This window comes from Capsicum annuum, chromosome 8 (genome assembly GCF_002878395.1).
Source record: "Capsicum annuum cultivar UCD-10X-F1 chromosome 8, UCD10Xv1.1, whole genome shotgun sequence".
NCBI lineage: Eukaryota > Viridiplantae > Streptophyta > Magnoliopsida > Solanales > Solanaceae > Capsicum > Capsicum annuum.
In genome coordinates, this window is record NC_061118.1 from 170,944,317 (window position 1) to 170,970,315 (window position 25,999).

The 25,999-nt window shown below is 32.2% G+C and overlaps 2 protein-coding genes and 1 pseudogene across 2 annotated transcripts; all 3 read right to left on the minus strand.

The window, feature by feature from the left end:
• Nucleotides 1-7,781: 7,781 nt before the first annotated feature.
• Nucleotides 7,782-8,571, minus strand: LOC107840500 (auxin-responsive protein SAUR50). Its single transcript, XM_016684383.2, has one exon. It carries the CDS (start codon nt 8,419-8,421, stop codon nt 8,104-8,106), a length of 318 nt encoding a protein of 105 aa, XP_016539869.1. The 5' UTR covers nt 8,422-8,571; the 3' UTR covers nt 7,782-8,103.
• Nucleotides 8,572-14,430: 5,859 nt separating this feature from the next.
• Nucleotides 14,431-15,125, minus strand: LOC107840501 (annotated as a pseudogene).
• Nucleotides 15,126-20,357: 5,232 nt separating this feature from the next.
• Nucleotides 20,358-20,991, minus strand: LOC107880012 (auxin-responsive protein SAUR50). Its single transcript, XM_016726935.2, has one exon. It carries the CDS (start codon nt 20,823-20,825, stop codon nt 20,505-20,507), a length of 321 nt encoding a protein of 106 aa, XP_016582421.1. The 5' UTR covers nt 20,826-20,991; the 3' UTR covers nt 20,358-20,504.
• Between the last annotated feature and the right edge of the window lie 5,008 nt (nt 20,992-25,999).

The window sequence follows — 25,999 nt, forward strand, 5'->3', positions numbered from 1 at the left end:
TGCTAATGAAAGAATGAGAAAAAGGAGGTGGTCCGTGTACTGAGCAAAGCACGGACAAGCGTACAACAAATTATGAGGGAACCACAAATATCATATCTATGGGTTGTATGATGGTGACTCATGGCACATGGAGGCCATGTTACTCTTGAAACCCAAATATGTTTTAGAAGTCGTTTTTCATCATGTAATTTGAAGCTCAATTTTGAAGTTTTGATCTAAAATTTGCGTTTATTTATAATATTTGAACAAAGCCTTAACTTCAATATTAAATCCAAAATTTCCATACGTATAGAATTTCGATTTCATGTTTGCGATTCCATTTTCTAAAAATTAAAACTTGATCCATAAATTTACATTTTATAAAAAAAAAAAATCATCATTTATTACAAAAGTAATTCTCAACCTGCTTTACCTCCTACTTTACCAACCATATTTATTAGAAGACAATACTGTAACGCCCTGTGTGATATCAACATCAACTACGTACTTGAAACTGCCATATTTATTTCACTCCTTCATTCCATATGCTCTATTTTTCAGCCTCAAATTTTAGATGGCCCTATATAATTGATTTTTCTTAAAAAAAAAAAACACTACCACACTTCCAGGACCATGCTTCCTGATATTTTCATTTTAGTAAAGTTTCTATAAATTATAAAACTTGAGGTCAAGGAATTAAAGGGAATTGAAATCAAATCTCAAAATGGGTGTAATTTGATATCCAATGGACCATTCTTTTATTTTAGCTCTCTTTTAGGTAGAACTACTAGATTTCAAGAATCCCAGAAGTTACTCCAAATGAAGTAGCCAATAAGTATAGGTTGTTCTATACCCTATTCGATGTCAAGATTTATAGTTAATTGATCCATAACTTGTCTCTCGTTGATAAAATAAAGAAACGATCCTTTCTTTTTTTTTTCCATTGGGGAGGAGGGGGTTGGGGGGTGCTGGGTGGATCGGAGATAGATTATTCGGGCAAATCTGTTAGTTTTTGCTTAGATCTTATATTTATATCATGAAATTAACTCAATAAATATGTAGAGAAACTTAATTGTGAACCCATTAATGAAGACGAGTTATGGATCCATGGCAAGGTCGAAATTCATAAACTTCAAATTTTGTCTCCATCTCTAATATGTAAGTAACATTTATGATATCTGTTAGAATTCGGACAGAATAAACAAACCACAGGTAAAAAAAAATAAGAACAACACACAGATTTACGTGGAAACCCTTGTGGAAAAAAATACGGGCAGAGGCAGAGGGGGTTTCACTATAATGGAAAGAGAGTACAATGTGTAGAATGCTGAATTTTCTGAATAATAAAATAACCCACTAAATCGCACTTATGTATTACGTGCGTACAAATAGGTCCTAGGCCCAAAAACATAAGGGTCCATCAACCAAAATTCGGGTCACAGCTCTAACAATCTCCACCTTGATATGAATTCTAATTCAGAACTCAAATCCATTTCAAGACAAACTCTCCACCCCTTCCACAAAAGCCCCTAAGGACAGATCTTAACAGCTAACACTAACCAAGTCCAAGCAATGCTCAAACTTGGCACTTGGTAATGTCTTGGTCATCATATCAGCAGGATTATCATGAGAACTACTCTTGCTCACCACAATATCACCACAAGCAATAATTTCACAAACAAAATGATACCAAACATCATTGTGCTTTGTCCTCTCGTGAAACATCAGATCTTTCATAAGAAAGATAGCACTCTGACTGTCGCAAAAGACCGTAGTAATCTGTACGTCTTTGCTAAGTTCACCAAACAGACCCCTCAATCAAATAGCTTTCTTGAAAGCCTCTATAATAGCCATGTACTCTGCCTCAGTAGTTGACAAAGCAACCATAGTCTATAAGGTAGCTTTCCAACTAATAGAACAACCACCAATGATAAAAATATAGCCTGTTATAAGGGACCTCCTTTTATCATGATCTCCTGCAAAATCAGAATCAACATACCCGATTACATCATCTCTATTTCGCCCAAACTGCAAACAAACATCAGCAGTTCCATGCAAGTATCCGAAAATCCATTGCTTTCTAATGTTAATTGCTAGGATTTGCCATGTATCTGCTAACTGTACTGATGGCATAAGATAAATATGATCGGGAATACACCATCACATACATAAAAGACCCGATGGCACAAGAGTATGGAACTTGAGACATATAGTCATGCTCATCATCAATTTTTGGAGACAAAGTGGCCGAGAGTTTGAAGTGAGCTGCCAATGGAGTACTTAAAGGTTTGACATTTTGCATATTGAACCTATGAAACACTTTCTCAATATACCTTTTCTGACTCAAATATAACTTACACTTTTCTCTATCCCGCATAATTTTCATGCCAAGAATCTTCTTTGCTGCTCCTAGATCCTTCATCTCAAACTTCTTACTGAGCTGGGCTTTCACTTTTATTATCTCTCTCATATCCTTTGCTGCAATCAGCATATCATCCACATACAAGAGAAGATACATGAATGAACCATCACTTACATCCTTGAAGTAGACACAACTATCATAGCTGCTCCTCTGAAACATATGCGAGGTCATAATAGAGTCAAACCTCTTATACCACTGCCTGGGCGACTCCTTTAAGCCATAAAAAGACTTTTTCAACAAGCATACAGAGTCCTCCTTTCCTGAGACTACAAAACCCTCTGGTTGCTGCATATAGATGTCCTCCTCAAGCTCTCCATGTAAGAATGCAATTTTGACATCCAACTGCTCAAGCTCAAGATTATGCATGGCCAAATACCAAGCAATGCTCGAATCAAACTATGCTTTACAACTGGAGAAAACACATCTGTGAAGTCAATGCCTAGAACCTGACTGTAACCTTTAGCAACTAGTCTTGCTTTGTACCTAGCATCTTCAACTCTCGATGTTCCTTCTTTCATTTTGAATACCCACTTGCAACGGACAATTTTCTTATCTTTAGGCAATCTCACCAAATCCCATGTGTCATTCTTATGAAGTGATTCCATCTCCTCCTACATAGCAATCATCCATGGGTCGAAATCATCACAACTAACTGCCTCTGAGTAAGAAGAAAAATCTTCATCGGAATCAATACCTTCTGCTACACTCAATGCATAAGTAACCAAATCAGCTTCAGCATACTTCTGAGGAGGTCTAATATCTCTTCTAGGCCTGTCTTTAGCAATAGAATATTGTGGCGCCACTGGTGGTGATGAAGAAATAGTACTACTCTATATCTCCAGACTAGACTGAGAAGTAGGCACCGGTGTAGACTCTGCTCCAATTTGTAATTCAACGTAGGTGCTTGACTGTTGCTGATTCATGCCACTATACTCATTTAGAGGCAAAGCACTAGATTCGAAGGGATACCGAAGCATGACAATTTTATCAAACATAACATCTCTGCTAATTATAATATTTCTAGTTTCTGGACACTAAAGCTTATACACCAGCTTATAACCCATAAATAAGCACTTGACAGGTCTGGGTTCCAACTTTCCATTATCAACATGAGCATAAGCAAAACATCTAAATATCTTCAAATCAGAATAACTAGTAGGAGTACCAGACCACACCTCTTGTAGAGTCTTTTTATCAATTGCAACTGAGGGAGAGCGGTTAATAAGAAGACAAGTCGCGAAAGCAGCTTCGATCCAAAAGTACTTGGGTAAACCAGCATTAGATAGCATACAACGCACCTTCTTTATTATAGTCCTATTCATTCATTCGGCCACACCATTCTGCGACGGAGTATGACGAACTGTCAAGTGCCTCACAATTTCTTCTGACTTGCACAAAGCATTAAATTCATTAGCACAGAACTCTAAACCATTATCAGTCCGAAAGCGTTTTACCTGTTTCCCTGTCTGCTTTTCTTTGTTTTTCAATCTTAATCTTTCACTCCTTGAAAGTAGGCAACACGTCATTTTTTTGCTTCAGAAAGAACACCCAATTTTTTCTGGAATAGTCATCAATAATAGTCAACAATTAATTAGCACCTCCTCTAGAAGGTACTCTAGCAGGACCCCAGAGATCAGAATGAATGTAATCAAGTGTGCCCTTAGTTGAGTGTATGCCTTTAGTGAATCTGACTCTCTCCTGCTTCCCAAAAATGCAGTGCTCACAGAACTCTGATTTGGTAATAATCTGCCCATCAAGAAGTCTTCTCTTGCTTAGTTCAGCCATGCCGTTTTCACTCATATGCCCCAGGCGCATATGCCAAACTTTAGCAACGTCACTTTCTGATAGAGAAGAGGTAGAAACAGCTGCATCACCTATAATTGTAAAGCCTTGAAAGACATACAAATTTGCAAACTTTCTTTGTCCCTTCATCACAACAAGTGCACCTTTAGTAACCTTCAAGACTCCATCTTCACCAGTGTACCTACAACTGTTTGAATAAAGGGTACTCAAGAGAATAAGATTTCTCTTTAGGTCTGGGATATACCGCACATCACCGAGTGTCCTCACAACCCCCTCAAACATCTTGATCCTGGTTGTTCTAATACCAGCTATCTTAGAAGGTGTGTTATTTTCCATCAACACATCACCTTTAGAGACTATTTGATATGTTGTAAATCAATCCCAATTGTGACACATATGAAACGTGGAAGCTAAATCAAGAATCCAATACTCACAGGGTTTGGAGTTACCATCAAAAAATACCAAGAGTTCTCCATCACTGTCGCATCTTCCACAAAACTGGCTTCACCGGACTTCTCTAGTTGATTTTCCTTCGATTTTGGAGCTTCTCTTTTCTCTCTATTCTGTAGCTTCCAAGACTCGGATTTGATATGGCCCTTCTTCTTGCAGTATTTATAGGTTTTGTTTCTATTTTTGGATTTGGACCTAAACCTATCATCACCCCCAGAATTCCTCTCACGAGTCGTTTCTCGAATAATGAGACCATCTCCTGGAGTCTCCAACCCATTCACAAGATGCTTCATCTTTTCCTTAGAGAACAACGCATCATAGACTTCATCTATGGTCAGGGTATCATGACTATATAAAATCGTATCCCTAAAGGTCGTGTATGATGCAGACAACGAACACAACAAAATCAACCCTAAATCTTCCTCATCGTACTTAACCTCCAAAGTCTTTAAATCAAAGACGATTTCTTTAAAGATAGATAGGTGATCTTCCAAAGACTTACCCTCAGACATACGATGGGAATAAAGTCGCTGTTTGAGATACAACTTACTTGTTAGGCTCTTCGTCATGCATAAAAATTTCAGTTTCAACCACAACGCAAAAGCAGTGGTCTCCTTCAAAACATCCTGTGGAATTTAGAACCCCTTGATTCCAAAAAAGATTAGAATTCAGAATTCATGTACTTCAAATTCTAAATTCTTCTCTAAAAAAAGATATTCACACAAATGTATACACCGACCTAGTAAGAGTTGAATGTAATTTTTTCGTCCTTAGTAAGAACTTCCAAAGATGGTGTACTGGGTCGCAAATCGTAATGTCATGGGTCACAATTCATTAAATCAATCCCCACACATACACTCGAGTTTTATGATAAACAATCCAACATGGAGATGCCATATTAGTTGGTCGGTTTATAATATAATGTGGAGTAGTGTACCATATTAGACATCATAGATTAGAAATATGAGAGCTAAAATAGGAAGTTTCCTGGAAATATACTACTTATGTATTAGTATTGAATTTCACCACTTCAAATTTATTCAATTTAAGGATAAAGATATCGTATCATGTATTGTGATCAGCAAAGGTTCCAAGCTAGCAACAATAATAGGTCTACTAGACCCACACAGCGCATGTCTATTCAGCTAATTATAAATCTCAAGCATCAACATATGAAATATCGGAAAGTGGCTTACCTTATATTATACAACTATTGTGTACCTAGATCAAATAATCAACTACGATAGAAACTAATTAATACGCTTTTCCAACTAAGTTAAGATCGATTATATAAACGGTAGTAGTACTTCCCAGGAAGATATTTTGTTTAAATTTATCCCAGGAATTACAAAATGGAAATAGAACATAAAGTATACATACTTGGATCAAATATCGACGTTGTACCTATTTGCTTACATATCCTGTTAATTATTAAGAGCTAGCAGCTGGACGTATGAGATCAAGTGTAAAAATGTAAATTGACAGCACCAGACAGATTAATGATTTGAAGCTTCTTGGTTCCTAACACGATCTCTCAAGTTAATAGGTTCGCTGTCAAATATTTGTTAGATTCTGATGTATAACAAAGTCTATAGGTAAAAGCTATTAAGTTCATCGGAGTTCATAAATGTTCCTCCAGATCCAATCGGAGCTCATAAATGTTCCTCCAGATCAAACTTGGTTTATAACAAGATCACTACATGTTTCAACACCAAATAATGTTGTGATTTGGTAGTGGATTCAAGTTTAAATCCTAGGAACGGAAACTTTTGATTGAGAAATATTTTACCTTCAAAGACTTTCTGGTGCAAATTCAAATTAATCATGCCTGATATCATATACCGCACAATTAATACTGCATTTCTTGTTCAATAAATCAAATTTGTGTTAATTAGGTTAATAGACCATAAACTAATGGAGCAAACCTTTGCATCAACGTGCTGAAAATTATATTATTGCAATTCCTCTGACTGTAGATTGCTACAAGTGTAATAATCTTGCATCAATTTTGAGCAGTGTAGTTGCAAGTGGATTGCAATTCAAACGGAACGTTACCAAATTCAATATGCTCAATTGGATTTAAAAATTGTTGGGTTCAATGTGTGTGTGAATGAAAAATGGAGGGAAATAGAGTCACTTAAATGGACAGTGTACTCAAGGTTCACTAATTCTCCCACATTGTTGGAAGAAGGAAACTTTTAAGTGTTTTTAATAAGGAACACTTACTCCACTTTAATAGTAAAGTAAGAACAAGGTGGTGCCTTGTATTGTCGTTGCCGTTGCTTGCTTTGCTCGTTTTCAAATTTGGATCGATCGATGAGACCTATATTTTTACTTGCTTTGCTCGTTTTCAAATTTGGATCGATCGATGAGACCTATATTTTTAGACGAATTTTATTTGAGACTTGTTTTATAAGTGAAATTTTAATCCAAAAATCTGATAAAATTATTTTTCTCCAAGTGCAGGCGCATCTCTAATGCCATGCAAACGTATGCGCAACGCATCTCGAAGGAATGCAATCCTTCGAGGCAAAAGGCACACTGGTTCGCACAATAGCGTGACCTACGGGCGCAGATGCAACGCAGGTAGCCACTAAAATTGGACAGTGTCACCTGCGGCGTCAGATCAAGCGCAGGTCCAGCATAGACTGAGCGCAAGTGACACAACTGTACTGAATGTGTCTTTTTGCTGAATCAATGCATCCTTTCGAAAAGACACATTAAAACCTATAAGTACTTGATATATTCCTCAGGTATAGACATGATTTTTGACAGAAAAACACTCTTTGTATCTTCCAAAACTCCTTGTCATCATTAGCTGTTGAGTGATGGAGAAAAATTCCATAGCCTCGGGTACAGTGAGGGGAATTATTTCTTAAGGATACTCCGTGAAGTCGGAGGCCTTGGCTTTACATTTCTGTTTCATCTTATTTCTAAAAAATAACACACTTCTTGGATAGATTATTTTTAATCTTGTATTGAAGGTGTTAAGTAACTTCGCAGGTGTTCTTGTTTTGAGACTTGAACTTGTGTTGAAGTTATTTTGCCTACGTACAGATTCTTGTATCCGAAAACATAGAAAATAACAAAAATTAATATAGAAAAATACAGATATACTGAGAGATAATTGAATTGAAAATGACAATCAAATAATTAATTAGTAGATTGAGATACATTCACTTCTCTCACAGGGTGCTTAACAACACCACTGCAAGGAAAAAATTTCCAACCAACCCATAAAAAGACACAACTAATATCCATGTGATTCCTAGGTCAGGGTTAGAGGAAGGCCACAAAAAGAAATAAAAGAAGTGAAGAAAGATGTTTGAAAAAAGAGAAGCAAAAAAAACATTAAATTGCTTCATCTTGAACACATCTTTCTTCAATACTCTAAAATTAACCCTTAAACCTACTATTCACACTTTTTATTCTAGTCAAATAATACTTTACTATCTCAGCATGGAAGTGAGTGATTGGAAAATGAATTCTTCACATGGAATGGTGATGCCCATGTTGTGACCAAAGCCAAATTCTTCCTCAGAGCAACGAAGAAGGCATTGAAACTCAGGATGACTCAAGAAAGAAATAGGTACGATGTATCGAGTTCTGTTCTTTCCAACATAAACTGCAAAATGTCCTTTTGGTACGTCGACTGGAAGGTGGACTTCGTCAGCGTAGCCGTGCTTCTTAACCAAACTAGAACACTTTTTCAAAATTTGCTTCAAAAGTACAACTTGTGGGAGCTTGTTTGATTTTGCGATGGCCATTTTGGTATATGTTTTCTTGAAGAAAAATTGAGAGCTTTTTGTAAGAAAAAGAAAGGCTGATATTTCTTTTTTGCTTTGAGAGAAGATGATGGTGTTTGGAATGGAGGAATGTGAAGCTATTTATGAATCAGTATTTTTTTTTACTTTTTTTGTTTGTTTGTGAGGTGTGTAGTTGGATGTGGGGTTTGTGGATTATAGAGAGTAGGACAAAGTGGGGGCCAAAGCCCATAGGTATTGCGGTTCGATGTTGGTTTTCCTAGTGGCAAAGTGGACCCTTTTATTTCCACTGGGCTGCAATTTCACCTACTTAGGATCAATTTTACCGTATCACTAATTATAATTTGTTCGATTTACATAGTTTAGAGCATCTAAGTAATTTGAAAAAAATGGGGAAAGGACAAATCCCCTAAAACTACAAAGTTATTTCATACGATAGCAAAATGTTTAATTTTCAATTTATAGTCGCATTTATTGAACAAATAGCCACCAACTTTGGTAAGCTTCTTCCGCTTCTTCTTCTTTTTATTTTTGTTTTTTATAATTATCATTTTACTTTCTTTTTTTTGTAGCTTTTATTCTAGTTTCATTTTTCCTGTTGGTTTAGTACAAAAGAAAAATCAAATATAAATTTATAGTTATTCTTTTCTAGCTAGTTGATGATGCTATTTTATTTTATTTTTATGTTTTTATATAATAATGATATAATTTGTATACACCATAAAAGATACTATATTTTGTACAATAACTTTACAGTTTATATACCAATTCTATATGACAATTACATAATTTCTATAAATTCTATACAATCTTTACTTGTAATTATTGTATATATACTTGCACAGATTTCCTCTGTAAAAGGTGTATTTATGTGGTATATATACTGTATCAGTATGGTATAAAAGTGTATCAATCCAGTATAAGAGAGTATCAATTGGGTATATGAACACTGTATATGCATGCATAGGTTTCCCTTCTCTCTTGTTATAAAAGTGCGTCGTTGTGGTATAAAAGAAAATCAATTGGGTACAGGGACTGCATGTGCTTGCATAATTTTTTTTTTTCTCTTTTTTAAAAAGTGTATTGATATAGTATAAAAATGTATCAAAGTGTATTAATTGAGTATAGAGACTGTATGTGTCCAATTGGGCCAAAAGGTTAAAAAAGAAAAATAAATTGGGTCGACTGTCTCCAATTATCCATATTTTTAAATTGTGGGCCATTTTTTTTTCAAAATGGTTAGCCCATATCCTTTCCTCCAAAAAAAAATTAAGTTTAGGATACTAATCGGGCTCTCACAATTTAGGCGTCTTATTGATAGTTTCGTCCTAGTTTGAAGTTCTTATTCCTTATGTGTTGGTGGAAAGTAACAAATACATAATATAATTCTTTTGACCCCTTTGTAGTGATTTCTATCCTCTTTTTATCATTCAAACAATGCAACTTTCTCTTCTCCAAAATATAATAGTTGAAGTGTACGTTTATTAGTTTGAAAAAAAAAAGTGGAATTCGAATATAAGGACATAGTAAGTAATCTTTAAACAAGACGAAAGGGCAGTGCAGAGAAATCACGGACGAGCAAATAAGTGGTACTCAGAAGTACGAAATACCAACCATAATGGTTTTTCGTGGATGTTTGGTTTATGGTTTTGTTTGATTCTAATCATATACTGGAAGAAAAATATACTGATGAATTAACATTTTAACCTGAAACAGGGGCGGATGTAGCACTACGGATGTGGGTTTTCGGGAACTCTAAGTATTTTTATATAACTTGTAATTATATTAAAAATATATTAAATATATAAGATTTATAAGTGAGGAACCATAAATTAAAGTTGTTAGTTTCCTGATTCGTTCAAAAGGCATTTGAAGAAATGCCTCACATGCTATATATACCCCCGTGCAATCCCCTTGGAACGATCTTTTTTTTTTTTTTTTTTATTGAAAATCCACAAACTTAAAATCTTGAATCCGTCTCTGAGCCGAAAGGCATGTGCAAATTAAAAGATTATTCCCATTGTCTCAAATTATCTATCATGTTTCTCTCACATGTTTCAAGAAAATATTAGTCATGGGGAGTTTTTCTATTATTATTTACTCTCATTTATGTCTTAATTAATTTTTTTTTTTTAATTAAATATTTATTCTATAAATTGAGATGTTTGTAGTAATAAGGATGGAAAGATGTAAATAATTTCATTCTAAATTTGTAAACTTACAACTAATTTGAGATAACTATTTTAAATATTACAACATATAATTTGAGATGTAAGGACTAATAATTGCAAGTACATCTTTATTTACAGTTCCACAATAATACCCTTTTGATTTTTCCGTCTTATATATATATTTTTTTTCTCTTTTGGAACATAACTGATTGATCTTTTAAATTTGTCTGTAAAACCAATGATAAGATTGGAATCTTGTGATTTTTTTAATTCGCATTACTTTTTCTAACTTATTTTTTCTTGGCCTAATTATATGGCCGGTTAAGTAATTAATTAAGAGAAGTACTGTACGAAAGATTAAAAATCTTAAGATAGTAACCTGATTTAAAATGGCTACAAATTGATTTTTGAATAAAATTACATTTTCTTAGAATATAAATCTATTCATGCTGTATTTAATCAATGATCTTCCAAGCTTGGTATATCTTAAATTTTTCTCTTTGGGAGTTTAGCTGTTTATTAAAGAAGGTCTTTTTATTTCTCTTGCAACTAATTATGTACCTAATAGATCAGCGTATCAAGAAATTCTTATGAGAAATATTAGATCATGACAATTTAAAATTTTGTTATTGCAAATATTAATTGAAAGTCTAATGCTTAGTTTATAAGATTGAGCAATATTTGAGATAAGAACCGCATGGCCGAATTATTAGAAGTGAAGGATCAAAAACACGTTCAAAGTATTTCGATTTTTGAGTTTTATATCTGAACTATCAAATGTGTGAGTTTCTTGCCTCAATTATCACCAATTATTTATCAAAACATATCTCAACTATCTATTGTTTTCTTTCCGTATCATCCTTCGGGTAGGAAAATGGTACAACTAATAGTTGAATTGTATTTTAATAAGTAGTTGGTGATAGTTCAAATTTGAAACTCGCATTCACCTGATAGCTTAGGTATAAAACTCGAAAAATTGAAATACTTTAAATATATTTTTGAGCATTAAGTCGCCGAATTATATTGCATTGTAATTGCTGAGACTTGTCCAACTGATCGATTAGTCTTAATTTGGGTAGCTGTAACTCCCCATATGCATGGTCTCATAATTAGGGGAAATATCTTTTCAACATAATGTTCTTGTTCCAACTTCCAAAAGACAAGCTCCATCGGGGACTAATATGTTTGAATTCGAGTTGTAACGTCACCAGTTTGAATCCAGCCTGTATTGGGATTGTTGATTATTTAAAACACAGAGAAAAAAAGGCAAGCAAAATTTGTCATGCAAGCTCATGAAAATGTCTAATCAGTAGTCACTATAACAAAATAATTGAGATTGACTGACGAAATCAAAAATTTTATAAAGAACGTTTAAGGTTTAAGATTTGATATGAAGATATAAAAAATAACTTTTATCTTATATATACATGAGCATAATTTTCTCCATACATAGTTCAACTGACCCTCCTTCCGTCTACGTAGCTACATTATATTGAGATGCGTTTATTTTCCTTCTTTAAAGTGGTCCTTTATTTGCAGAAAAGTAGTTATCAGAAAACGATCCCCATTTCAAACTCCAATAAATATAATCACCACAGAATTAATTAATTAATATTCCCAAACAAAAGTTTTGTCTGTATTATCAGAGGAGAAAAAGATAAAGGCAAGCTAGATACACTAGCATCTCTTAGCATGTTCAGAGGCTCAGAAAGTGATTTACTTTGCTAGCTATTGATGTGTTTACTGCTATGCTTGTCTATATGTCTTCTTTTGCTTTACTCAGATGCCCCTTTTAACAGTTTCTTTCTTTACACAAGTACAACAGAGTCCAAAGAAGATATATATATATAGGATGAACATTTGAAAAACAAAAAAAAAATCCAGCCCAAAAAACTCCGATACCTCTTTTTGACGAGAGATCTTCATTTTTATACATAACATATCTGAAAAGGTTTTTTTTTTTTATTCATTTCGCAGAGAGTCGAGAGAGATCCCATTTTCTAAAAAAAAATATATAATTCATTGTGAAATCAATTAAAAATAAAGAGTGTCACGTAAATTTAGAATGGAGGGAGTAATTGGATGAGAAGAAAGGAGGTGGTCCATGTAGTACTCACCAAAGCACAGCAAATCAGTGAACCAAAATTTTATCTGTGTTGTATATGTGATGATGATCATATAGCACATGGAGGGCATGTTACTCTTGCAGCCCAAATATATTTCACTCACAATAAGTAGTTTGTAGTACTAGAGACAGTATATACTGTGTGATATCAGCATCAACTACTTACTTCAAACTGCCATATCTTTACTTCACTCCTTTATTGATAGACTCTAGTTTTCAGCCTCAAATTGTAGAGGCTCCTATAACTGATTTTTTTATTTTTTATTTTTTTAAAAAAAACTACTCTACTCCCAGGACCATTGATATATTGTTGATATTTTCATCTTAAAACTAGTTATTTCCATAAACGAAAAAAATTGAGGTCAAGGCATTGAGGGGAGTTGAAATTAAATCTGAAAATGGGTGTAACAGGTTTAGGCAAATGGACCATTTCAATTTCACCCCTCTAATATGTAGTACTATTAAAATTCAAGAATTACTGAAAATGATGTAGGTATAGGTACAACAACATAGAAGTGGGATCGTGTCCTCGGCAAGCTGAAATGATGTTATGTCCTGTCTTCTTACCTCTCTCCAATTATTCCTCACTCTACCTCCACCTTTTATCAAACCTATCACTGCCGATCTCATACACCTCCTCACTGGAATATTTGTACTGCTCCTCTTACTTATCTAAACCATCTTGCCTCTTGTATCTTCATTCCTAACCTTGTTTCTCCTTATATATACAACTAATCTATTTGAGCATATCCTCATCTCTGCATCATGTGTCAGGTATAGGTAGTTCTTTTACAGAATTAATATCAAGATTTGGAGTAATTAATAGACCCATAACTTGTCTCGTTAACAAACTCTATTGTTGTAGGGGTGAAATTCAAGGACAGATGCATTGTTTATGAAACGAGTTTGCTGGTAGAACTGAGTAGGTTTGATCCAAAATTTGTGAATGCACTAATTTTAAAAGGTTAAAATCCAAATTCATAAATTTCAAACTGAGTCTGTACAGAAAAATGAAATATTCACAAAGTAAAAACAATCCAACATGGGGTGTTTTCACCATATTACTTGGTCGATGTCCAATATATGGAGTACCATATTGGAAGACATCATAGGTAAGAATTATAGTAAGAGATGAATAGATCAGAGAGAGAGGGACCAGAAACAGAAATGCTAAAAATAGGAAATTTCGAGGAAATCAGGTCTCATGTGGTATTGAACTTACTTTCCCACATCAAATATTTAATTTCTGCAAATTTAAGGACAAGGATATCATGAGTTGTAACCAGTAACAACGATTTACAAGCTAACAAAAAGAACAGGTTTAATTTAATAGACCCCAGACAACGCATGCCCATTCATACGGACAATTCAGAATATCAAATTAAATATCAACATATCAAATAATCGATGACTCCAACAAATACTATGCTTTAGTTTTAGTTCCAAATAAGTTGGTATCGACTGCATAATTTGCCGGTTACCATGATTCTCTTTTTATTATTATATTACAAAATACAAATAAAAGTGGAAAGTACATATTGAAGTTCTGACGGCCTTGGATCAAATAAGTGGCCCTGTCTCTAATTACATTTCCTGTCATCATTAAGAATTTAACCTATGGGACAAGTGGGAAAATGTAAATTCACAGCAACTTTGGGATTTGGTGGCAAGTACTACTTCATCTTTAATCGAATTTAAATGCCAGAAATGAAATCGTTTTTCCCGGGAACAATTTATTCCAAAGTTGGCGTTAATACCAAGATTTGTTTACACTACAATACAAATATCCATGTGATTCCTAGGTCAGGGTTAGAGGAAGGTCACAAAAAGAAATAAAAGAAAGTGAAGAAAGATGTTTGTAAAAAAAGACTAAATTGCTTCTATCTTGAACACATTTTTCTTCACTCCAAAATTAACTCCTACTATTCACACTTTCTCTTGTCAAATAATACTTTACTATCTCATCAACATGGAAGTGAGTGATTGGAAAATGAATTCTTCACATGGAATTGTAATTCCCATGTCATGATCGAACCCAAATTCTTCCTCAGCGCAACGAAGAAGGCATTGAAACTCGGGGTGAGTCAAAAATGAAATAGGTACGATGTATCGAGTTCTGTTCCTTCCACCGTAAACTGCAAAATGTCCTTTTGGTACGTCAATAGGAAGCTGGTTTTCGTTAGTATAGACGTGCTTCTTACCCAAACTCGGAACACTTCTTCAAAATTTGCTTCATAAGTACAACTTGTGGAAGCATGTTTAATTTTCTGATTGCCATTTTGGTATGTATTTTTGTAGAAATATAAACAAAGTTGAGCGCTTTAGCAAGAAAAAGAAAGACTAATAGAGTACTTTTTTTTTTGCTTTGAGTGTTTTGATTAGAGAAACGTGAAGCTATTTATGGACAAAGATCCAACTCATTTTTATTTTTTGGGAGTATATAGATTAGAGGAAAAAAGACAAGGTGGGTCCCAAAGCCCATATAGAATAATTAGGAATGGTTTGGTTTGCGGGTTAAGATTATAATCTTTGGACTAAATTATTTTGAAATTATAGTACTTCGACAAAAATTATCCGGGAATTATAAGTTTTTTTGGTGACATTTCAATACAGGTACACTGATCTTTAAATTGTTGTTTCTTTGTGAATATTTGGTTTTTGGTGTTGTTTGATTCCTGTTTAGATTGAAGAAATGTTTACACACTAGCAGGCATATCATATGGACTTCTCTCGTAGAGTACAAATTAAAGACTATAGTTTTCTTTTTAATTTCTCGTGTAAATCAATAAATTTTATTAGTACGTACTGACTAATTTCAAATACCAAAGTAACTGATTAATCTTTTGGATTTGTCTGTAATTAGCTTGGAATCATTTGAAGTAACAGTTTTGTGGTTTTTGGTTTTGGACATCAAAATTATTTCTTCAAATAAATCTATTCCTTCTAAATTTAATCTTAAATTATATTTGTGTCATTGTGTTGTGACTTGTCCAATTAATCAGTTGGTCATTAATTTCGGTAGCCCATGCATGGTCTGTTAATTAGGGGAAATATATCTTGTCAACACAATGGCTCTTGTTCCGTCATTGCCTAAAATGCTATACAATTTCGAATACTAATAATGTCACTAGTTTAAATCCAGCCTGTATCAAGATTATTGATGATTAAGTTAAAAACAAGGACAAAAAGGGCAAGCATTTTTGCCATGCAACTTGATGAAAATGATATATAGTATATGTATATATAGTTGAAAAAATAACAGTCCAATGCACTAAAACGCAAAATCTGGAGTAGGGCCCGACCTTTTGACCATAAAAGTCTATTGTATGAACCTTACCTTGTATTTCTACAAAAAGTTATTTCCACAGCTTAAACCTATGATATTCTGGTCAAATGGTAATAATTTTAGGAGTTACTCCGAAGCTCCCCTTCTTATATACTACTAGTTGCTAGAAATAAAATGAAATTTTGGGATATATATTTATTTCTTTTTTCAAAGTGGTCCAGAAGAGTAGTTATCAGAAAATGATCCCCATTTAAAATTCCAATATAAGCACCACAGAATTAAATCTCACCAAACAAAAAGTGTTTGGATCCACTATAAGAGGAGAAAAACAAGTAGGCAAGTTAGAAACATAGTAGCTCTTAGCATGTTCTAAGGCTAAAAATGTAATAGACATAGCTATCAATCTTTATTAATGTTTTACGCCTATATATGTCCTGCATTTATATCTCTCTTATACTTTTGTAGGAGTTCCTTTCCTTACAAAAGTACAACAAATTAATTCAAACAAGAGAAATTGATTCAGAATTTTAAATTTAATATTTTGTAAATGCGTAATTATATATTTATATTCTCAAAGAAATTAGAAAAGATGTAGTTGTTTCTTTAACCATTTACTTTATCTAACGGTTCTTCCTGAGGGATTGGGCTCTGTTGAAGTTATGTTATATGACTATATATTAGTTGAAAAAAAAAAGGAATGTGGCTTGTGAGATGTTCAAGAATCTAATCTATATAGAGAGAGACAAAGCTAGTCTTATATCATAGATTTTGGATTAAAGTTTAAAAATTTATCTTCAAATATATGTTTGACATGAAATTTAGTAACCGTTTGGCCATGAGTATTTTTTTACTTTTTTTCGAAAAATTATTTCACTTTATTGAAAAAAGTGAAAACAATAGTTTTTTATCATAAAAATTCCAAATATAATTAGTAATTGTATTTGAAGAAGTGAAAACAAGAAAAACTTGTTTTCACTCCTACTTCTCTCATAAAATTTCAAAAACAACTTCAATTTATATTTATGATCAAATACAACTTCAACTCCATCTTCAATTTTAACTCTATTTTTAATTTCGAAAAATTATGTTTTCATGGTCAAACGGGGCCTACTCAGATTTTGAAAGTTGATCTTCAAAATATTTTCAATTTCCGAAAAATGATTGTGAGCCTGTTGACAGTCTATGGCTCGTTTGGTCATCAGAAAATTATAATGTTCGGCCATAAGAACTCCAAATACTTCACTATTTTCACTTTAACTTCTCTCATCAAAAATAAAAAAGTAAAGCTGCCAATACGGGCTGACCCAATCCATCCAGGCTAGCCCACACGGACTTTGGAGTTTGATGGGTCAGGCCGGGCTGACCCATCAACATGACAGGCCAGAAAATAGCAAGTCCAATCCATCACACTGTGGGCTGCGGGCCTCCACGCGTCAGCCCACTTTTTAAAATATATTATTTTATAATCTTAATTTAAATTTTTAATTGTTAATTGTATAAATATTTACAACATAATATTACATGAAGCTACTACTTGTTAATCAAGTCTCAAATTTACAAAAAACTCTAATAATTTGTGAAATTAAATAACTTTTGACTCTTAATTTAAACCAAATAAGATATGTTGAAAAACAAATGAAAGTATTAATAAGTAATAATATAACTAGCTAAATAGCAATATTAACCTAATTTTGTTTTCACTAGTCACAATAAAACACAAAGAAATGTCAATATTTAATCCATTAAAAGTGAAAATGAACTCCTCAAAAAACAACTCACATGACACATATGGCGTGTTCAACATCGCCACATCATCTTCATCAAACATATTTAATTTCATAAAAAACTTTAGTATTTTATATTTTAATTATTTATATATTTTATAAATATATTTAATATTTAAATATCTATAATGGTTCAAATAGACTTTGAATTTGTACTTTTTTTTCTTCTTTGTACTCTATTCTAACAATTTACGGGCTAAGCTGGGCCCGGCCAACGGATCTGATTCATATTGACGGCTCTATAAAAAAAATTATAATTCATTTTGTTGGTCAAACACAATTCCAACTCCAAGTCTAAAAAGTTCCATGGCAAACGCAAACTATATTTGGGAGAAACTTTGCTTCCGGTCACGAAACTTCCAAATGTTTTCCAAGTAAATTGCAAGTCTAAATAAACTCTAAACAGAACTTCACATTCTAAAAAATACAACTTAAATAACTCAAATTTTCAAATTTCTAACTTCAGAATCTATTGCCTAAGGGACCTAAATATCAAGAAACAAGCAGGAATATCCTCTGAAACAGAAATTGAAGAATGGCCTTTCCGTTTTCACTTTACTCATATTCTCTTATAATACCGAAGTGGTACGTGCAACTTTGGAGTAAAAACTGGGAAATGCACATGCAAGAATCAGAGCAGCTGGAAATGGATACTACTACTGAGACTCATCAAGAAAACTGAGCTGAGGATCACGAAGAGGAACTTTACTACTATTTGAATAGCCAACATATATATATATATATATCTTTTTTGAAAATTATTAGTGTTATCGCGCTGGTGATTCAGGATTTCAATGTACTACTACCTTAGAACGAGCTTGTTGGCTCAATAAGTAATATATGAGCTTTGCGATTAGAAATTCATAACAGGCGAATATTCCCCACGATGTGGTTCCTCAATTCATGTTTGCTTCTTTAGGGAAATGTGAATACTTTTATGATATATACAGAATAGAAACAATAGCATAAATTTCAAATCTCAAAACGTATAATTCTTTTTGAGACGAAAGAAAGTAATTATAGTATGACAATAAGGAGGGTGGTACCTGTACTCAACAAAGTACAGAGAAGTGTACAATAGATAAGAGTGAGTGAACCACAATTTCATGTATGTGTTGTGTTGTATGATGGTGACCTATAGGTCTCCCCATAGCACATGGGAAGCCATGTTACCCTTGCAGTCCAATTCCCAGTTATGGATATATATATATATATATATATATATATATATATATTTCACTCACAATTAGTAGTAGTAGTACTAAAGACAATTAATACTGTAACTACGCCCAGCGTGATTGATATATATCAGCACCAACTACTTGAAACTGCCATCTTAACTTCGATACTCCTTTTATAGTAAGGTGGGGTTTGGACTTTGGATGTAGCCTTCGGCAATTTGATTTATCTCAACTCATAACTTTCGATACGAAATATCAATAAATATTATATTTAAACCCATAATATCAATATAGCAATGAGTGTAATTTCGCAAAAACTTAAATGTTGAATTCATTAAATTTGAGAATTGAATATGTCTATGGTCATATACTCCCTTCGTTTTAAAATAGTTGGCTCTGTTGCTAAAAATATTCGTTTAATTTAATTGTTTCATTTATGAAATCGATGATCTTTTATTATGTTCTTTCAATATTATTCCTTTATTAAATTACTATATATACTTAAATTTATTATTTCAAAACATAATTAATAAGGTTAATTTTATAAAATAAACTACTAATAAATATTTTTTAAAAGAGAATGTCAAGTCAATAAGGTTCAATTATTTTGAAACGGAGGGAGCATGTGCTCTACTTGCCACAAATATTATGAAGTCCTTTAATTGATAAAAACATAGTACCCCACTTACAGGACCATGATGCTTTTTGATATTTCTCTCTTAGTATAGTTTCTATAAATGATGAAACTTGATGAGGTCAGGTAATTGAAGGGAGTTGAAATCGAATCTCATTTATGAATGAAAAATGATTAACAGTTTTTAAACAAGAGCTTTTGACACAGCCACATTTGACTCAATCTTAACTGCCTTCCCCATGGGAACTTTAATGTAGACTCTCTGTTCTTTAATTTACGCTTTTTACTTTCACTTTTAGTGAAATTTTTAAAAATATCAACTTAGTTACACTAACTTGTTAAGTTGTTGTCGTGGAACAGAAGATCACAGATTCAAGCCCCTTGCAGAAATATAAGGTGAGACTGCAATACACCTTTTTGCTCCGATTTTTTCCTAAACCTCACACATAACGAAAGCTTTAATACACTGAGTTGTATGATTTTAATACATTATACACACTTTTTGTTTAACATCATAATATTCAAAACCATAATGCAGATAAATTGAGGGACATTTGAAAAATGACAATAAGTTAATTAGAAGATTGAGATACGTTCACTTCTCTCACAGGGTGTTTAAAAACACCACTGCAAGGAAAATTTACCAACATTTGCTTACAACATCTGATTCTGACCCATAATAAACACTACTAATAATATCATGTATTACCTAGGTCAGGGTTAATTAAAGGAAGGTCACAAAAAAAAATAAAAAAATAGAAAGTGAAGAAATATGTTACATAAAAAAAGAGAAGCAAAATGGACTAATTAAAATTGCTTCATCTTGAACCCATCCTTCTTCTCTATAAAATTTAAACTTACACCTAATTAATATTCACTCTTTTTTCTTCTTGGCCAATATTTTACTATCTCATCAACATAGATGTGAGTGATTGGAAAATGAATTCTTCACATGGAATAGTAATTCCCATGTCATGATGGAACCCAAATTCTTCCTCAGCTTGTCGAAGGAGGCATTGAAACTCAGGATGAGTCAAAAATGAAATAGGTACGATGTATCGAGTTCGATTTTCTCCCACGTAAACTGCAAAATGTCCTTTGGGCACGTCAAGGGGAAGGTGGTCTTCGTCCTTATAGCTGTTCTTCTTAATCAAACTCGAACACCTTTTCAAAATTTGCTTCAAGATTGCAGCTTGGGACTGCTTGTTCGATCTTCTGATGGCCATTGTGGTAAGTTTTAATTTCTTGAAGAAATGTAAAGAAAGTTGCGAGCTATAGTAAGAAGAGTTACCAATACTTCTTTTTTACTTTGAGAGAAAGGAATGATTGTAAAGAAGTGGTGGTGTTTAGGATAGACGGAGGTGAAGCTATTTATGGAGGAAGTTCCCATCTTTTCTTTTCCTAGGCGAGGTGTGGGAGTGGTTGTTTGGGGTGGGGGTGGGGGAGCATGTGTTGGAAAAAAAAAAAATGGCTTATAAAGCATTTTTTTTTATGTTTAAAGATAGTATTTGATAAAGATAAAAAGTGATTTTAAATACTTTATTTTATATTTAAAAAATGCCCCCGGAAAAGCCAAAAGTCAAAATAGGTTACATCTTTTAAGTTACTTTAAAAAGGTCATCCAAACATCCCCTTAGTACATAGTCTCTTAAACTTTCTATGATATTTCATTTAAACATTCGAAGTATCAAGTCTTGAAAGCCTCAACTTTTAATAAAATATTTTAATTAGAGACTTATGATTAAAATTTTGAAAAATAAAATTTGTATGATTTCATCTTTTTATTAGATAGTTAAATTAAATTAATCAGATAAATGTATCGTTCTCATAATTATACACATCTACCTCAAGTAGAAAATACTTCTCTGTCCCAAACTAATCGTCCCAAATTGAAATGACACATTGATTAAGAAAAATAATTAATAACATGATTAATTTACCATAGTGCCCCTATTAAATTATGTTTATATTTTAATTAGAAGAAAAAGTAATTAATGCAAAGGGTAAAACATGGATAAAAATTTTTTATCTTTTCTTGATTAATGAAAAAAGACAAGTAAAATGGGACATCAAATTAGAAAATTTGGGACTGATAATTTGGAACGGAGGGAGTATGTTGAGTTTTACAATTTATTGAGATAAATGCATATAATTAAAATAAATGACATATTTTATCTAATTAATTTAACTAACTAATTAAAATTAAAATCTAAATTTAAAATAAACTAAAATACTTTATTAGAATTTGAGGTATTTAATTAAAATATGCTTTGTTGGAGGTAATTTTAGTAAAATTATTATTTTATTTATTATTTTTCGACGACGCTCGTAACCAAGTACTACGTACATGTTTTTGTTGCATCATGTGGGTGGTAATTAAGAAGCAAAGGTCAGAACATGGTGGGGTAAATGTATTACAACAAGGACAGTGTCAGTGTGGGGGACAAATCCCAGTTCTAATGGCAAAGTTTCTTTAAACACTCTTCTATGGAGTATAATTATTTTATCCACATATATATTTGAATTATTGCACCATGTTTTATTTTTGTTGTGTTAAGGTTTACTTTGGACTAGGGGTGTATATAGGTCGGATTGATTCGGTTTTTTATTAAAATATAACTAAATCAATAATGTCGGTTTTCTAAATCTATAAACCAAACCAATTTACAATCGATTTTTTTATTTCGATTTTAGTCGGGTTTTTTCGATTTTTTGGTACAATTATAATGTGATTGAAGAAAAAAATTAATTGTTTTCACTAAAAAGATAAAAAAAAAAAAATGATCAGAGAGTAGTTTCAATAAAAATTAAGTTGGCAAATTACTAAGACGTCTAAACAACTATTTCTCGAAGTAATATTATATGGATACCCAAGTAGTTCAATTTCTAAGTCACTAGTCACAATAGCTTGTCTGAAAGTTTCCTTCACATAAAATGTGAGCATACAAAAGCGAAAAATTGGAGACAACTTATTAAAAACTTAACTCCATAAAGTAATTAATTATAACATAATTCCATAAAAAAATAAAGAGAAAGAAGAGAAACAAACCTAAATCACAACTTGACGAATGAGAAAAGTAAAATGAAAATAAGATGAGAAAATAATGAGAACTCTCTGAAAACATGGAAAATAAAATATAAAAAGTAAAGCAATTAAAGAGTTTTAAGTTTTTCTATTAATATTGAGTTTTGTATTAATTTGTTATTAATAGAAAAATACTATAATTAAAAGCCCAATAATATATATCTATTTTTTGAATATAAAAAAATAATAAAAGTAATTAGAAAGTAGATTATAAGTAGTATTTTTTACGTATAAAAAATTAATATTATATATTTATTACGTCGGTTCGATTTGGGTTCAGTTTGATTTTAATTTTGCTAATGCCAAACCAAACAAAAAATGATCGGTTTGTTTTTGCCAACCCAAACCAATCAAATCAAATCATAAGTTCACTTTTTTCCTCGATTTGATTTGATTTATCGGTTCGATTTGACTTAACGGTTCAGTTTCTACACGAAACTTTGGACTAACAATTTATATTGTGGCCAGAAAAATAAAAGGCTTTAACTGTTGAAGGAAAGTTACAAGTGATCTCAACAACAAATAGTATTAATGTTACTTGTTTCTATTTCCAACATCCTGTCTCAAACTTATGCCTATTTTCCTTTTCAAGTGAATACACCATCAGATTCTTCATATCAACTTTTCTTTTGTGGTTACAAATTTATTTCTAATACTTCAGCACTGTTATTGATTTTTTTATATTTTGTTTTTGTTTGTTTCTTGAGATATTTTTTATGAAGTTTCTGATTTTTCTATGCTGAAAGAAGGATGGTAAAGTATTATTATCTTTTATATATTCTGTTAGAAGTGTAAAAAGAAAAACATTTAGAGATGCCAAAAAGTTATACTATTTGGTTTAGTACTTACAAATAATTAATGTTTAGATTTTCATTCAACTAACAGGCTGAGTCATTGTAAGTTTAAGCACTTCAAAGGGGTGTCTAGTTTTTTAAAGTACTTTGAATGTCATGTGGTTGTGACATCATATGTAAAGACTCAATTATTAAAATATTTTGGTTTAAAGTATTCAATTTCTCATGATGAAATAAAAGAAAAAGAAAAAGAAAATAAAATGAATTTAGACTTGCTGAGTTCTATGAGAAAAGTATTTAGTTCCGTACCATGAATTTAGGTATAGATTTTTAAAAATATTTCAAAATAAAATTTCGGTATTTAGAAGCTACACTAAAAAAATATTACTAGTCAACATAGGTAATTGTTGGACGATAAAATTTTTGAAACCGAAAATTAAATAATTCAAGACAAAAAAATATTATAATAATTAATTTATTAATTTCAATATGTGAGTGTTACAATCTCTATGAATCCTCTGATTCTCTGATTCGCCTTCTCAAATATAAATTCAAGAGTTTAAAACTTGATCTTAAATTTGAACTTGATTTGATGGACTTGAGAGACTTGATTTTGACTTGTGTTTAAATTCAAGGGCTTTTGAACTTGTTCTTGAATATTGCGGTCTTGATCTTGATGAACTTGATTTGAATGCTTGAGCTTTGTAGAGAAATTGCACCATTTGATCTACGAGCGTTCTCTTGCTTCTTGTTAGAGTTTTGGAATGTTCTTTTTCTGAATTATGAGACCACTACTTATAGTTGTGGAAAAGGAAGAGTAATGACGAAGATGAACTTCCTTTGACCAATCAAATTCAAGTGACGTGACGTCTTTTATGAGTTTTGATTTCATTGGATCTGCTTCATCATTTTGACACGTGGCATGGTCCTATATATTGGCTCCTTCACTTGACTTGACATGCCACGTCATTTGACACGTGACGCTTATTTGCGCCTCTAGAATATGACAATATCTTGAGTTTAACAAAGTAGGCTCCTCATTTGTAGCCCAAATCAATGGGCTAGCCCAATAAAAATTAGACTTTAATTAAATTCACATATGTTTGCACTTAAATAATTAATTCAATTATATTAATTCGCAATATTTATTTAGGACTAATCTATTTTGAATTTAACATAATTCAAATTTTGTACGGATTTAAGTTTAATAAAATTTATCCTCCACAGTAATGACCAATTTTTTTCAAAGAATTATGAGAAAATTACTATAAAAGAAATTAGTTAATTACCCTATAACACTTTCGCCTAAGTTGAGACTAAGAAAATAAAACATATTTTTTCCAGTTTAAAATGAAAATGTGACAAGATAAATTTGCTTAATACTCGTGCTTGCACATAACAAGTACTCCGCCTATACCAAAACAGTGGTGGCGTAGCGAAAAGGGGCTGCCCCAATCTACCCAGAGGTCGAGGGTTCGATCTTGAGTATGGGCAAACACTCTATTGGGAGCTCTCCCCTCAAATGGGGCCCGACGCAGGGTGAATCCAAATATAATCGGATTCCTAAAAAGCGGGTGTCGGACACCGGGTGGTTTAAACCAAAAAAAAAACAAGTACTCCGCCTATCCTTCCTACCAAAAACAAAACAAAACAAGTACTCCGCTTGCCCCATGATGAATACTACAATATACTTTTAAACGTAAGTCATAATTTATACTTATCGTTCAATTCTAAAAAAGTGAAATATGACATGTACTTTCGGATTAAAAAAATAATTAAAAAATTGTTAGATACATGAATAAAGTGAAATATGACATGTATTTTTGGGTAAAAAAATAATAAGAAATTGTTCGATACATGAATAAAGTGAAATATTTCATGATTAAATTTAATATAAAATTATATTACATTTGATAAATAGTATAAATTTATGATGAGATCTTCCCACTTGTCTCATCAAATTTGAGAGATTATTTTATTTCCTATCCCAAATAAAATAATTTATTCTAGGGATTATAATTCTAAACTATAATCTGAATAATAGTTTCAAGATAATTTAGTTCGTGTATGAAAAGTGCAGAGAAATCACGGGCGAACAGCAAGTAGTGTACTGAGGTCTGAGAAGAACGAAATACGAACCTTACTTTTTCGATCAGTGTTTGATTTTTCTGAATGTTTGCTTTCTAATTTCTTTTGATTCTCTACTTCCTCCTCTCCATTTTATTTGTTAAGTATATAATAATTGGTAAAAATAGTTGATTTAAAATAATTATTTAAAAATTTATTTTGAAATGTAATTAATTCTTTATTTTTATTTAATAAAAATATATAGAGAGATTATTTGGTGAAATAGGAAGTAATATACTAAATTGAGATCAAAGGTTTAAATGAGGATCAAATTATCGTATTTAAGAAACCTAAAGAAAAAGATAGAAAAATAAAATGGATAATTGAGAGCATTTCTAGGAACTCTCTTCCTTGACTTTTACTTGTGCACTAGTAAATAAAGCTGAGGTAATTT